At 38.0% G+C, this 12,680-nt stretch overlaps 1 protein-coding gene across 3 annotated transcripts; it reads right to left on the reverse strand.

Annotated features, from left to right (window-relative positions):
- Positions 1-322: 322 nt before the first annotated feature.
- Positions 323-12,469, reverse strand: LOC103962839 (serine/threonine-protein phosphatase BSL3). 3 transcript variants are annotated; one of them, XR_007254137.1, is made up of 22 exons: positions 11,905-12,469; positions 10,862-10,922; positions 10,675-10,753; positions 10,482-10,561; positions 10,304-10,398; positions 10,085-10,184; positions 8,211-8,280; positions 7,500-7,601; positions 7,332-7,413; positions 6,277-6,456; positions 5,456-5,720; positions 5,137-5,374; positions 4,891-5,061; positions 4,062-4,300; positions 3,059-3,143; positions 2,836-2,934; positions 2,553-2,752; positions 2,397-2,472; positions 1,498-1,633; positions 1,241-1,380; positions 791-1,061; positions 323-518 (listed from the first exon to the last, which is right to left on the reverse strand). XR_007254137.1 is itself a non-coding variant. In XM_009375612.3 (21 exons), the coding sequence occupies exons 1-21, from the start codon at positions 12,326-12,328 to the stop codon at positions 978-980; spliced, it is 3,006 nt and encodes a 1,001-aa protein (XP_009373887.1). In that variant the 5' UTR covers positions 12,329-12,469; the 3' UTR covers positions 323-977. The 3 variants fall into 3 exon arrangements, 1 of the variants encoding a protein (XP_009373887.1); XM_009375612.3 differs by having other exon boundaries at positions 323-1,061; XR_007254138.1 differs by lacking the exons at positions 323-518; positions 791-1,061; positions 1,241-1,380 and having other exon boundaries at positions 1,561-1,633; positions 2,397-2,458.
- Positions 12,470-12,680: the final 211 nt, after the last annotated feature.

Below are 12,680 nucleotides of genomic sequence, written 5' to 3' on the forward strand. Positions count from 1 at the left end.
AGATGAAAAAAATTTGGTTAAATTGGCTTGAACACGTGAACCGAAAACCTACAGATGCTACTATGAGATGAAGACTCAAGGCAAAAGATGCATGGGAAAACCTAAGAATTGTAACGAGACAATAAGAAAAGATATAAAGTACTTGAAACTAATAGAAGACTTGGCAAAACCTAGCGTAGTGGTACTCTAGAATTTATGCGACTGCACTTGGAGATCGTCGGGAAAATAAACTACAAAGATACAACATCCAAGAGCAAGAGGTTTAGTTCCTTTCAGCATAAAGATAAACAACATTTTACGACGAGAACTTCACAAATGGATGTGTCGGATCAAAAAACTGTTACTTATCTTCACACAATGTTACATCGTACAAAACAAAGAAGAAATATTACACAAAGCAATACCTCTATGATACAATCACGGACCGGCGGAAGGACGCTCACAAAGATTCTAAACATTTTATATATCTCACCACCACAAATTGACCCCCTGTCCTCTTCAAAGGGAAATTAATACGCCTACAACGAGGAATAAACAATATATCAACTAATCAGAAGAATACTCGGCACTACCAATCCACGGGAAGAACGAATACTGACTTCTACCTGCCTGTAGCTCAATTTACAAAGGGCGGGTTGACCCAAACTCCAACATTTTAGCACATCATACAAAAGTGAAACCTACCCGCCAACCACAACCTACTTCTTCGACTTTGTGTCTTCTCATCATCTCATGGCCTACCAATTATGTAAAGTAAACCAAAATTTCAGAATGCCTTCAAACTTGTTACCTGGAAAATAGATCACAAGTTTTGGAACTTCTTGTATATGGCATCATGCTCTATACACTATGAGAAACCCCATGTGGAAGAACGGGGGAACTTCTTGTATTTGACATCATGCTCTATACAGCCCTAGAAATCCCATCTGGAAGAACAAGGCCAGAATGAATCTGACGAAGCAATTCAGACTAATCAACTATATCCAAGCAAGGGAACCCCGATCATTAGCTCCTTGGGGACGGCCTCTAGTCGGTGTTGGAGGTCTGTTTGCATTCAACTCCTGGTTTCATACCAAGCCAATTCAAATAAAGATTATTATCAAAACAATGACTATATGTCCCGATGGGGAAGGGGTAGCAAAATCTCTCCAGTAAGAGTATGCACATACATACATTCATTTTTGAGTTACAAGTTATAACCATAAATTTAAACACGAAGTGTAGAAATAAACATCAGTACCTGCATCCATGTATCTTCAATATGGCGTTCCGGTGAAGTTTCTGGTGATGAAATTGCTGGTGGTAAGGGATGAATGAGTTTCGGAACCACAACAAGATCCCTACCCAAGACTAGGATTGCCCCGGCATTATTGGCCGTACCTGTTGAGAGTATAAGAGTAAACATGGGATGTTTGGCTGACAGTGGTAAGGGCCAAACCTGAGATGTCTATTGAAGCGCTCAAAGCTCCATAAACAGAAAAGGGGACAAGTACATACCACAATAATTGGTAGCAGAGAAAAGTGTAATCAGATGCCCCTGGGCAAAACGCTCAAATCCATCCATTACACATTCATGTGCACGCACAATCAACTGAAGATCATTGTTATTGCAGAATTCCATGACACGATCAGGCTGCAATGTCAAAACACTTTAGATGGCATACAACACAAACATATTAAAAAAAAAAATACCAATTAAAGTTATACCATTTTACGATCCCAGTACTTTACAACATAAAAACTCATGGAAGTAACATTAACTGGACAAGCCTCAGTGGACATCAAGCAAGATGAATTACAGAACAATTAATATTCAACTCCATGCTCAATGCAGACCGTCACATTGAACCATTCCAAGACAAGTATATAGAAAATACCAATTCCATTGCTTCAAGGTTCTGTTTGTTTCATGGCATGAAATTGTAGAGTACCATACACCTCGGCATGGAAATTTTGAGAAACAAATGGAATAAAATATTTCCCACTCTCAGTGTTTGGAACCAGTTTTATCAAACTGCGGCCCTTAACATGCTACAAATGCAACTTTGTTGGTAAATCATCTTAATTGCAGCCATGTATTATCCACATCCCATTTGGACTATTAACTTTGCTTAAAGATAGCACAACACCAGTATTAACAAAAGAATTTCCTAAAAAATAGTCAGTTAGTAATCTTTTTGCAGGACGTCCATTCTATATTAAAGAATGCATATTCATCGATATTGACGAAAATGCATCAATAACAAGTCAAGCATGTTTTGTCAGCGAACTGCAACCATTATTGGTGACACATCCAGACTCCCTGATGACAAATCTACTAATTTAGAAACCTACTGATCTCTATAACATTATAGGCAATGTGAAATAAAGGAAGAAAACAATTAAAAGTTACTTACCCCAAATGTAACCAGCCCAGGACCCCTAGCATTTGGTCGTAAACCTTCCACACTGTCATTTTCTGTTGGGTCAGACCTAGAGAGAACCATATGGCGTCATTGACCAATTAAAATAAAAATAATTATAAAATGTACCAATATACACATTGCACTGACCATAACAAATCCATAAGCACAATGGAGCCAGCTTCCATTGTAATAGGACGCTGGAGATTCTCAATCTGCTCCACATGATTTATAGACCGGCCAATACCGCCATGCATACAAATGATTTTCTTTTCAATAAGAGCTGCCAGTGGAAGCCAATTAAACAAACGGTTTATTCGATGCCACGCCCAAATTCCATCTCTCTCACCCTGCTTAGCAAGTCATTCAGTCAGTGACCACCAGAGATTACAAATAAAAGATACAGATATGATATATAGTTATAATACAGTACCATTCGCTCAATGCATTCAATCCGAAAGCCAAATAGAGCATTTATATCTGCAGCTTCATGGTTTCCACGGATTAAATGTACATTATGGGGATACTCAACCTGCAATATTGACATTTTTTTCAAGAACATTGCATTATCATAGAAATACTCATACAGCAATCACTGAGAGCTATAAGCATCAAGTGAGAAGACTGAAACAGAATAAAAGCAGAGACAAATGTACCTTCAAAGCAAGCAGAAGAGTAATCGTTTCCAAGCTATGTTGGCCCCGGTCAACATAATCTCCTAAGAAGAGATAGTCGATATATCTGATTTTTGTTCACATAAAATCAGCATAAATGTAAGAAACATAAAGTTTGGTACTGTGGACTTGTCAAAAGGATAACACACTAGTTTCCCATAAAAAAAAAAAAAAAAAAAAAAAAAAGGATAACAAACTAAGAATGAGTTGAATTATTTAGGCAAAGAAATAGTCGATACAATGAAATATTTATAAGTATATTATAAAAGATATACAAAGGTCACAACCTTAATTTTATGTGAATACTGAACGGAAAAAACGTACAACAAAATGTAACCAAAATAAATAAACCAAGCATATACAAGATGGAGCATGAAACAATTCACATAATCACCGATAGAATCCACCTTGTATTACAAATGCAAAAGTGAGACTTCATTTGATTAATGTTCCTTCTAAAAGCCAAAAAAAGAAATTCACACTAGGACTGTACTGCAAATTTATGCATGTCTTATTTGTTGCCATGCTGTCATCTTAGGAATTCTCCATATTCAAGTGTGTTAGGATTAGTCCTTGCATAAACTTTTTCTAGTCTCGGACATTCTAGTGTAGACAATTCTGAGTTGTGCTCGGAAACCAAAAGAGCACAAAAAAGATGTTTTCTGTAATGTTTAGCTCTGAAGTACTAAGGATGGTTGTATATAAAGAAATAGCAGGAATCCCTTATTCCTACAATCTCATAATCTTTATACACAAGTATGTGTACGGATTCTATTTCGCGAACCCAAATGCAAGAAGCATCCATTGGGTAAAATATTGGGCTTTAAAACAATACGGTAAACTATATGGTTAAACCATTAAGATATAACAATCAACGTAATATCATGGGGTGCCCAGTTGGGCCCCTTAGCATATGTAATTCAATATTTCGATATCAAACCATATGAACCTAGTTGCTTAGTGTTGCATTAATATAGCCACTTACGCGATATCTCCAGCCGTTGAAGGTGAACCATACTCGTCAAAAAGGCGCATGAGGTCACCAAATTGCCCATGTAAATCACCAAATATCTTGATAGGAGCCCTAAGCTGTAAGACGCTTGGTTCACTAGAGAATATTCGCTCAGCACTGTCACAAAGATCTGCTATTTCATTACAATCTAAGAAAAATTGCCTGCGAACTGGAGGCTTCCACCCACGAGGCTTTAAAAGATGTGCCACTACCTGAAAAGAAAAGAGGAAAATTATTGATTATGAAACACAATAAACTTTATATGTAAACGTTACATATGCAGGATGACATTCATAATACCAAGTGTTGGGTTGTCTACACCAAAGGGTTGGAGTCAGCGCATGGGTAAAATAAGTATCCACGGCACAAGATATGCCAGGATGAGGATGTATAAGCCTTTTAATCTATCATAAGTGAAAGACCAGGCACAGGATAATACGGATAAACTTAGATGTGAGAGCAAGGACATGACTTTAAAGTGGCCTCCAATAGTCTCTAGTTGGTTGCGGTATCGTGCTTGATATTCCAACTCAGATGCATCTACCTTACATTTCCGGAATGATGACAAGCGCAAAAATGCATTCACACTATTGAATACAATTTATGATACCACTCAATTGTTCTTTTATGTTTTTATCTTTCTATTTTCTAGCATCTAAATAGCATTAATCAAGTGGACAAGGAAGAAGTTAGCAAAATTTACCCATCTATAGTTGAGCAAAAGGACATTTGATTTTATAAGATGTACAGATGAAAATATGGCAATTTTAGGTAGGCAAGACTGTCACATAATGTCTTCTACCTTTTTGGGAACACTATTTATGGACATCTGTCGATCTAACAATTTCCTTGCTGCAGTTGCACTCTCTGGAGTCCCATAACTAACCCGCCTGCCTTCATTTTCAAATTGATCAATTGAAAGTTGCCTCACCATGCCACCTAAAGCTCCACCAGTCTCTGCAGCTACAACGACCTGGCAAAGCATGTAAGAAACATTAAGGACATATCAACACAGGTTTAGAGTTGCCTCATAAAATTCAATACTGACAGCTCTGTGATGCAGTCGCACTCCAGCTGATGGAATATTGTTTGACCCAGCAGAATCAGGCTTGATCAAGGTAGATATCTGCTTCCCACTGGGGGTAGCCTCTGAACCACGATCTCTATCAGGTAGTTCAACTTCTCCATTAACTTGTCGTGCCTTGGCAGCAGCCAAAGTGGCACTGATTGCCTCAGCTTCAGCTGCTGATGCTTCAACTAAATACTCTACACCTTTGCTCAATCTCCTAAACAACAATCAAAATTCAGTATCCCTTTAACAATAAAAAGTACAACTCAGTGACTTCATGTGCATACAACTAGCTTACCGGGTTCCCTGGAGCAAAGCATTTTCAGTACTTATATCAGTATACATGTCACCATTTACTGGGGGTGCAACTGGATTTCCCAGCACAATAGCACCATCAGGAGCTGCTTCAGTCAACTGTCTTTCTCTGTCATCAATGAATTCATACCTTCCAGTTAAACGACCTTGTACAGATTGAGCAGCTGCAGCTGCAGCATGCGAAGCTGCTGTTGTTGTTTCAGCAGCAGCCAAATCTTCCGCAACAAGTAGGTCATCAAGCAACACTCCTATAGCATAATAGAATAAAGCAATTAGTATGTTTGAAATTATCAAGTGCGGGATTTTATTAGCTCAGAAAGATAAAATTGTAAGTGAACTCCAGAATTCATAATATAAAAGCTTTCAGAAACCATCAAAATGACAGCTCCTAAAGTCCTCCATATATTACTAAATTGCTGCACCTGCATTATCCTTGCCTGCTGTTTTATCCTACTTTACTCATCCAATAAAAGATAAATATAACCCGGAAACGAAGATTTTGAAACTAAATTAATTAATGAGCCAATCATTGAAACCTCAACTTTGAAGTAATCACATAATGTATCGGAAAAAACAACCACGTATTGAATGTCAACCTCAAGAAATACAAAATGTTTATTATTCTCTAAGCATGTCCATTCATGATGCAAAATATTTTAGTGCTTGTGAGTTACAACCTACACTCCATCAACAGAAAGTGAATGCATTAATTACAATAAACTGCTCAATGGAAACACTTCCTAGAATCACTGAAACAGGAAGCAACTGCAGAGTGACTGTTGAAATAATACATTCACTTCTTACCTCCACGTAGACCACCATATATAAAGATCAAGTCACCAACCGCTGCAGCTGCATGTCTGCAACGCCTTGTCAGCTCAACTGCAGCATCTCCACCGGCTGCATCAGCACTGTATCTACCTGTCCTTGGACTAGTAACCACAGATTTTGTATCACACCAAACTCCTGCTGCAGTATCCAACACTGCACATAAGAAACATAAAAACTTGTAAGAACACTTATGGTGAAAAACCTTTTGGAAACATAGTTTAACACCAACAAATAACAACAAAACTTAAGCTACCAATTTATCTGTTTCTCAAAGAAGCATAGTTAATTGCCCAAATTTTACACAATGATGTGGTGAGGATCAATTATTTTAAGAACTGGAATAATAGCCACAGAATTCTCATTTGAATAATTGCTTCAGACATACAAAAAACGTTCATAAGATCTCAATATCTGCTCGAAGCATAATACAAGAAGAATCAGGCACAACATAGTCATCCTAGAGGGAGAAAAACTAACATACATCTACCAGAAACTACTGGAAGAAGTTAACCATTCAACTCTCAAAAAGCATCCCCAGTATACATGACCTAACAGTAAACTTTCACTAATCCCGAGAGATTAAAAAAATACAACCAGCTTACCTCCATCACATCATACAAAAGCATATTTATCATTGTATTTAAAAGAAGAACCAGTTAAATGATGAGTCCAGAAATTAAATTAAATTCTGAGAAAAAAATTTATTTGAACCATATATCTTACTTTATAAAGGACAGGAATATGTGTGTGTTTGCACACTCCACATGTAATCTTTACTCTAAATTTTGATTTCATGTTATTAAGTCACAATAATTTAGTAAATGCCTATCCATTCTACGGTAAGAAACCCACAAGACCTGCCAAGGCTCACTTGAGAAAACTTATGGACATCAGGTTTCCAGGTCTGTGACTCAAGGGTTGGAACCATCGAGTTCCTAGATTTTCTTTCAAGGATCATCCATGCCAAAAATTGCGGGAGGGAGTGAGAGTACATTTCACACAATGCTTGTAAAAACCTAAATAAATACCTGCAACACTTGATGAATCTTCAACCATGCGGCCACCACCAAGAGCCCCTCCAGAAACATGCAGACGTGCATTAACAAAGACCTAGTATCACAACACATGCTAGTTTTCAGAAAATAAATTCAAATAAGTAAAAGAGAAATTAAAACATAATGGATGCAAAAACTCACTGCTGCATGTTGATATCTTGAAGAAGGTGAAACACCAGGAGCAATTGCCCATTCCCAACGGCCATCCCTATGTTTGGCAAGACCATATGCACTTGCCAATGGCTGCAAACAGAAGAACCAAAAGAAAACTTAACCCAGAATTACATAACAAAAGCTGCTTTTTTTTTTTTTTTATTCGACCAATCATTACAGAGCTATTACTAATGTGCTTTGCAAAATTTGAAGAGGGAGGGGAGTCAACAACATTCAGACACAAGCTACGTAAACAAACTGTAAAGACAAATAGAAATAAGTAATCTGTGCCACAAACTTCATAACCCCATCTCCCTGTCCTCCCCACAAGCTAGTGTCACAACTAAGCTATGGGTACTTTTGTTTTCTGTTAAGTAGTTTTCTAACATATACCAAAACCACATTTCTCAGAAAGATTAGATATAGACGTGAAGGGGTAACTGTTCCACAGTTCATTGCAGAATGTGCTTGACAAAGGGCAAATACAATCTGAAGCCACCCAGCAAGCAATATAAAAATAAACTAAAATCACCATAAATGCTATTGTCACATTCATAAAACCACCACCAAGCCTTGTCCAGCTAAGTGGGGTCGGTTGAATGAATACTAGAACGCCACTGTGCTTGGTTTTGCACCATACTGTCACAATCATGCATCCATAAAAACAAACCACTCAAAAAATTACATTATTTGACTCACCACACTATTTGCATCCCTCCCTCCACAAAGGAGAAGAAGACCATCAGACCTTGCACTTGCAGTTGCATACCTGGTTGTGTCATACACGAGAGTAAGATAAGATATCGACTTTACAACATCAACAAAAAACATGGTGATAATATAATTGAAAGTTAAACAGGGCAACTCAATAGCAAGTCAAAGATGCATAACTTCTACAGAATAAATTATTCACTCTCAGTATCTTTATTGATTACTAGTGCCACCGGTATTTATGCTAAGAAATGCAAAAGAACCACTAAGGATGCACCTATTCAATTTTAACCTTGGAATAGTAGACAATTTTCCCTGACAAACAAATAATTTTATAAGGGAAAGCCTTCCAGGTGAAACCAACTTCCTTTTTTCTGAAGTTTCATCAAATGAATGGTAATAAAATGCATCATCCTCTAATGCCACCAACCAACAGCAGAACATTCTTTCCATACATAAATATATACTATCCAGAAGAAAAGTCTCAAAAACACCCTAGAGCTTCCTCTCCTATCCATTTTTGTATCACATTTAACTTCTTTTTCCTTAGAGATGCTACATTGGATCCAAAATTAGATAAATCTGTAGATTTCTGTACAGACATGTGGTTGGATGCCATCATATCCGAGTCTATTTCACAATACACAAGATAAAACCCTTAGTATATGTTATCTAAAGGGTAAGGACAAATACATTTATATGTATATAAAAAATCCAAAAGGAAAGAGAGAAAATTAAGAAGGGACCTCCCCCTCTAGATCAATAACAAATTGACATGACAAGAAAATGAAAAACGAAAAAGGGTTGAAATTAAGGCCAAGGGACTGCCATCATATCCGAGTCTATTTCATAATACACAAGATAAAACCCTTAGTATATGTTATCTAAAGGGTAAGGACAAATACATTTATATGTATATAAAAAATCCAAAAGGAAAGAGAGAGAAAATTAAGAAGGGACCTCCCCCTCTAGATCAATAACAATTTGACATGACAAGAAAATGAAAAACGAAAAAGGGTTGAAATTAAGGCCAAGGGACTGATGGGAAGAACTTCAAAAAAAAAACCCAAACATTCACAGTGGTAGATTTACATATTAAAACAAAACTTATTCCACATAACAAGATGATCAAATTATCAAATCCCAAATGAAACCTGTAAGAAATTGGAGAAATGAGGCTCGTTCAACAAACTGCACACTATGTCTGAAAAGTGTTAAGCACAGATTCTTTCTGCACACTAAAGGGTAACAGCTTTTTTTGGGATAGAAACCTTAACTGAAAGTACCAGCCTTAAACCAAGAAAAATACAACAAGACAATAGACAAGCTAACAACCCTTTTTCATATTCTGATATCCAATACAGCCCCAGAAAAAGAAAAATAGAAAGAACAGCAATATGTGCACCAAGTACATAGAATGATCAAAAAACCAGCTTGCCGTCAACCAAGAGTATCAAATGTCATATCATCACTACAACTATTTCTACATATTCTCTTTTTATTTGAAAACGATCTCTACATATTCTCTCACTAGTGGATCTAAAATCAGTACCCAAACATTACAGAATTCAGAAATACAATGCAAACATAAACACTCACAATAAGTCCATGAAATATATGCCTCTAATGGTAAAGTGTATTGGTATATAAAACAACTAAAAATTTGGGAGAACAGAATTTAAGTAAGAAGCCAATACCCCAAACTTATAGAATAGATATTCATTTTTTATATCCATTCATTTTTGATATCCAAGCATGTGATCTTTTACATACGTACCAAATGGTGAGACGTGCATGTATATGTGTTATAATAAGAATTTGAGTGTCATGAGTGTTAAAGAGGGAGAGCATGAAAGATTTACATGCATGGTGGTGGACCCTCCCCCTCTGGTTCCAACTTACGCCATTCATAAGGTTTGGCAGCTGTGTCGAGAGCCCAAACATCAGCTAAAGGCCGTTTTCCTGAAAACCACACACCAATTCCCTTCTCTTAATGTTTGTAAAAATCTATGCATGAAGTTCCTTCCTTCCCTTTAATTCAGTGCATCAAAGAGAGTAAGATAGACCCTGAAGTGACTCACCATCATTACCACCAATTGCCATAAGATATCTTTGCCCCACTAATGCCATCACATGTCCATAGCGTGGCCCAGGTCCAGGGCCTTGAACAACAACCCTAAAGTTAAATTAGCTCCACTTGGTTAAAAATCACACAATACCTTTTATTTTTTAAAGGAACACAGACAATTCAAGTATAACCTGTGCCATCGAGGCCGTTGCTGTGTGAGGTCAAGAACATGAAGATCCTCAGCAGACAAACCAGCAGGACCAATTCCACCCTGTATTGATATGAAAGATTCCAGTGGGAATGTAATTATGAAAAGTATACAAAAATTCTAACACGGCATTGACTTGGGAACCATAACTTGTAAGATATAATATTAGTGCTGACCTGAATAACCACCATAGTTCCTACAGCTGTTGCTACATGTGCAGCCCTTGGGGTGGGAGGTTCTCCAAAGGGTGTGATCCTGCAATACATGTCATAAAATGTACCCACTAAAGTAAACATAGGATAAATAAGAAAATATAGACAGCCAATGGCTAAAAAGATAAAAGATATTTATTCCTAGGCTTACCTAGACCATTTATTTGTTAGCACGTCATAACAATGCACGTCCGCTGTGGCACCTGCAAGTCCTGAAATTAAGAACAAACAAGTTTCATAAATTAAATTATTTAAAATGAAGTGAATCATTATTCTCGTGAGCTTCATTACAAGCAAAGAATTAATCAAGATGTAGATTAGGTTAAGCCTCATGATTATTTGGACCGTTGAATATAACAGAAAGACCTACAACTTAAATGGCTCAGCACCTTCACACCATAAATAAATGCTAGCTGACCCCTAGAAGCTCAAAGCAGAAACTATGAATGCTAAAAAATAACCATTAGGAGGCAGGGATATATACGCGATTTGAAAACTATAAACACAGAGATTTCAAGCTCCAATGGCATTAGATAGATGCCACTTGATCACTTTTAGTTCAAAAGAGAGTAAGTTTGTGAAACCACAACAATAACTGAAAGAAAAAAATACATGCATATTTGTTGGGCTACAACAAAACTACCACACCACTCAAATCACTCGCAATAAATAACTGGCAAATTTGTATCACACATAAGTAATTTATCAAGAATGAACAAGAGCAGGGCCAAGAGAAATGAGAGGCTTGAAACAACAAAGCATTCTAAAACTCTTATCAAGATAATAACTAACAACTTGAATCGCCGTAGCAACAAATCAGCCCGAGACCGATATTTCACTTTAATTACAAGTAGATTTTTGTTTCCTGGATCGGATGACAGTGCTTGTATCATTAACAATCTGGGAGCAGACACATAGAGACAACCTGAGATTAAAGAACCTGAACAAGACAAGGTCTTTTCACAGAAAATTTAACCAACTAGAACTTTGAATTCCACCCCACAGCATTTTATAACCACACAATAAACGTAAACATCAAAGAAGAACAAAAAACAGCAATCTGAAACTAACAAAGCTAGGTTGATAAAGTACTTATCATTACAGAACCATTACTATTAGGGCTTCCATGCAGCTAGGCTTATCATAGGAGCTCAAATGACGAAGCTACCCAAGTAAACAAAGAAAATAACATACTTATGCCGGCACTTCCAGCTGATGATGGAGTCCCTGAAGCCGCCGAATTGCCCTCAAGAGCTGTGGCACCACCAAATAAAATCAACCTGGGGCCAATGTAGCCCGGCTGGCCCTCCTCGCCCACAGCCGCCACCGCAGTCAACGTGTGGCCACATCTTGGCCCTGGACCATCCTCTTTTTTCTCTAAAATTGCATTGACCACCGAGTACGTTGGGGCGTGCCGCGGCCCCGCCACCGGAGTCTGTGGTGCCTGTGGAGCCGCCGCCGTCTGAGGCTGCTGCGGAGAAGATCCAGTTCCCGGTTGCGCCTGCTCGCCAAGTTGTTGTTCCCCTTCTACTGCGGCCTGAGACGACGTCGTACTGTGGTTTGGCACTGCCGGATCGTGATCGGTGTCCGGCACCATCGACGATGAGTCCACGTCCATTGCTTCGAGCCTTCGATTCGCGCCGTAATTTCAAGATCGGAACTAGAATTCCAACGAATTTGCATTCCTAACCAACATTTCGATCCAGTTACCGCAATCCCAACATCACCTTGCACCCAGAAAAAACCCGGATAATCACACCCGAAACCCTAGCTCGGATCCTCAGCTCCTGGAAATTTCCGCCAAATTTTCTGCAGAAAATAATTTCTAGGTTTTATCTTTCTCTCTCTAGCGGAGGGAAGAATAAGGAAAGGGGTTTCGAGGGGGAGGAACAGAGAGAAACGGGACGGACGGAGACAATCTCAGAGCCCCAAACAAACACTATAAAGCATATCAAACTCTCTCTCCACCA

The sequence above is a fragment of a genome, unplaced genomic scaffold, assembly GCF_019419815.1.
Source record: "Pyrus x bretschneideri cultivar Hongxiangsu unplaced genomic scaffold, Pyrus_bretschneideri_v1 Contig67, whole genome shotgun sequence".
NCBI classification, from domain to species: domain Eukaryota; kingdom Viridiplantae; phylum Streptophyta; class Magnoliopsida; order Rosales; family Rosaceae; genus Pyrus; species Pyrus x bretschneideri.

What these genes read in the sequence shown, in the direction of transcription:
- LOC103962839 (XM_009375612.3), bottom strand. Translation starts at nt 12,328, where the DNA reads ATGGACGTGGACTCATCGTCGATGGTGCCGGACACCGATCACGATCCG. An exon ending in AGCTGGAAGTGCCGGCATAA is followed by an intron (nt 10,923 to 11,904) that starts GTATGTTATTTT and finishes TCTTAATTTCAG; the next exon opens with GACTTGCAGGTGCCACAGCG. An exon ending in TTGAATGCATTGAGCGAATG is followed by an intron (nt 2,753 to 2,835) that starts GTACTGTATTAT and finishes CTTGCTAAGCAG; the next exon opens with GGTGAGAGAGATGGAATTTG.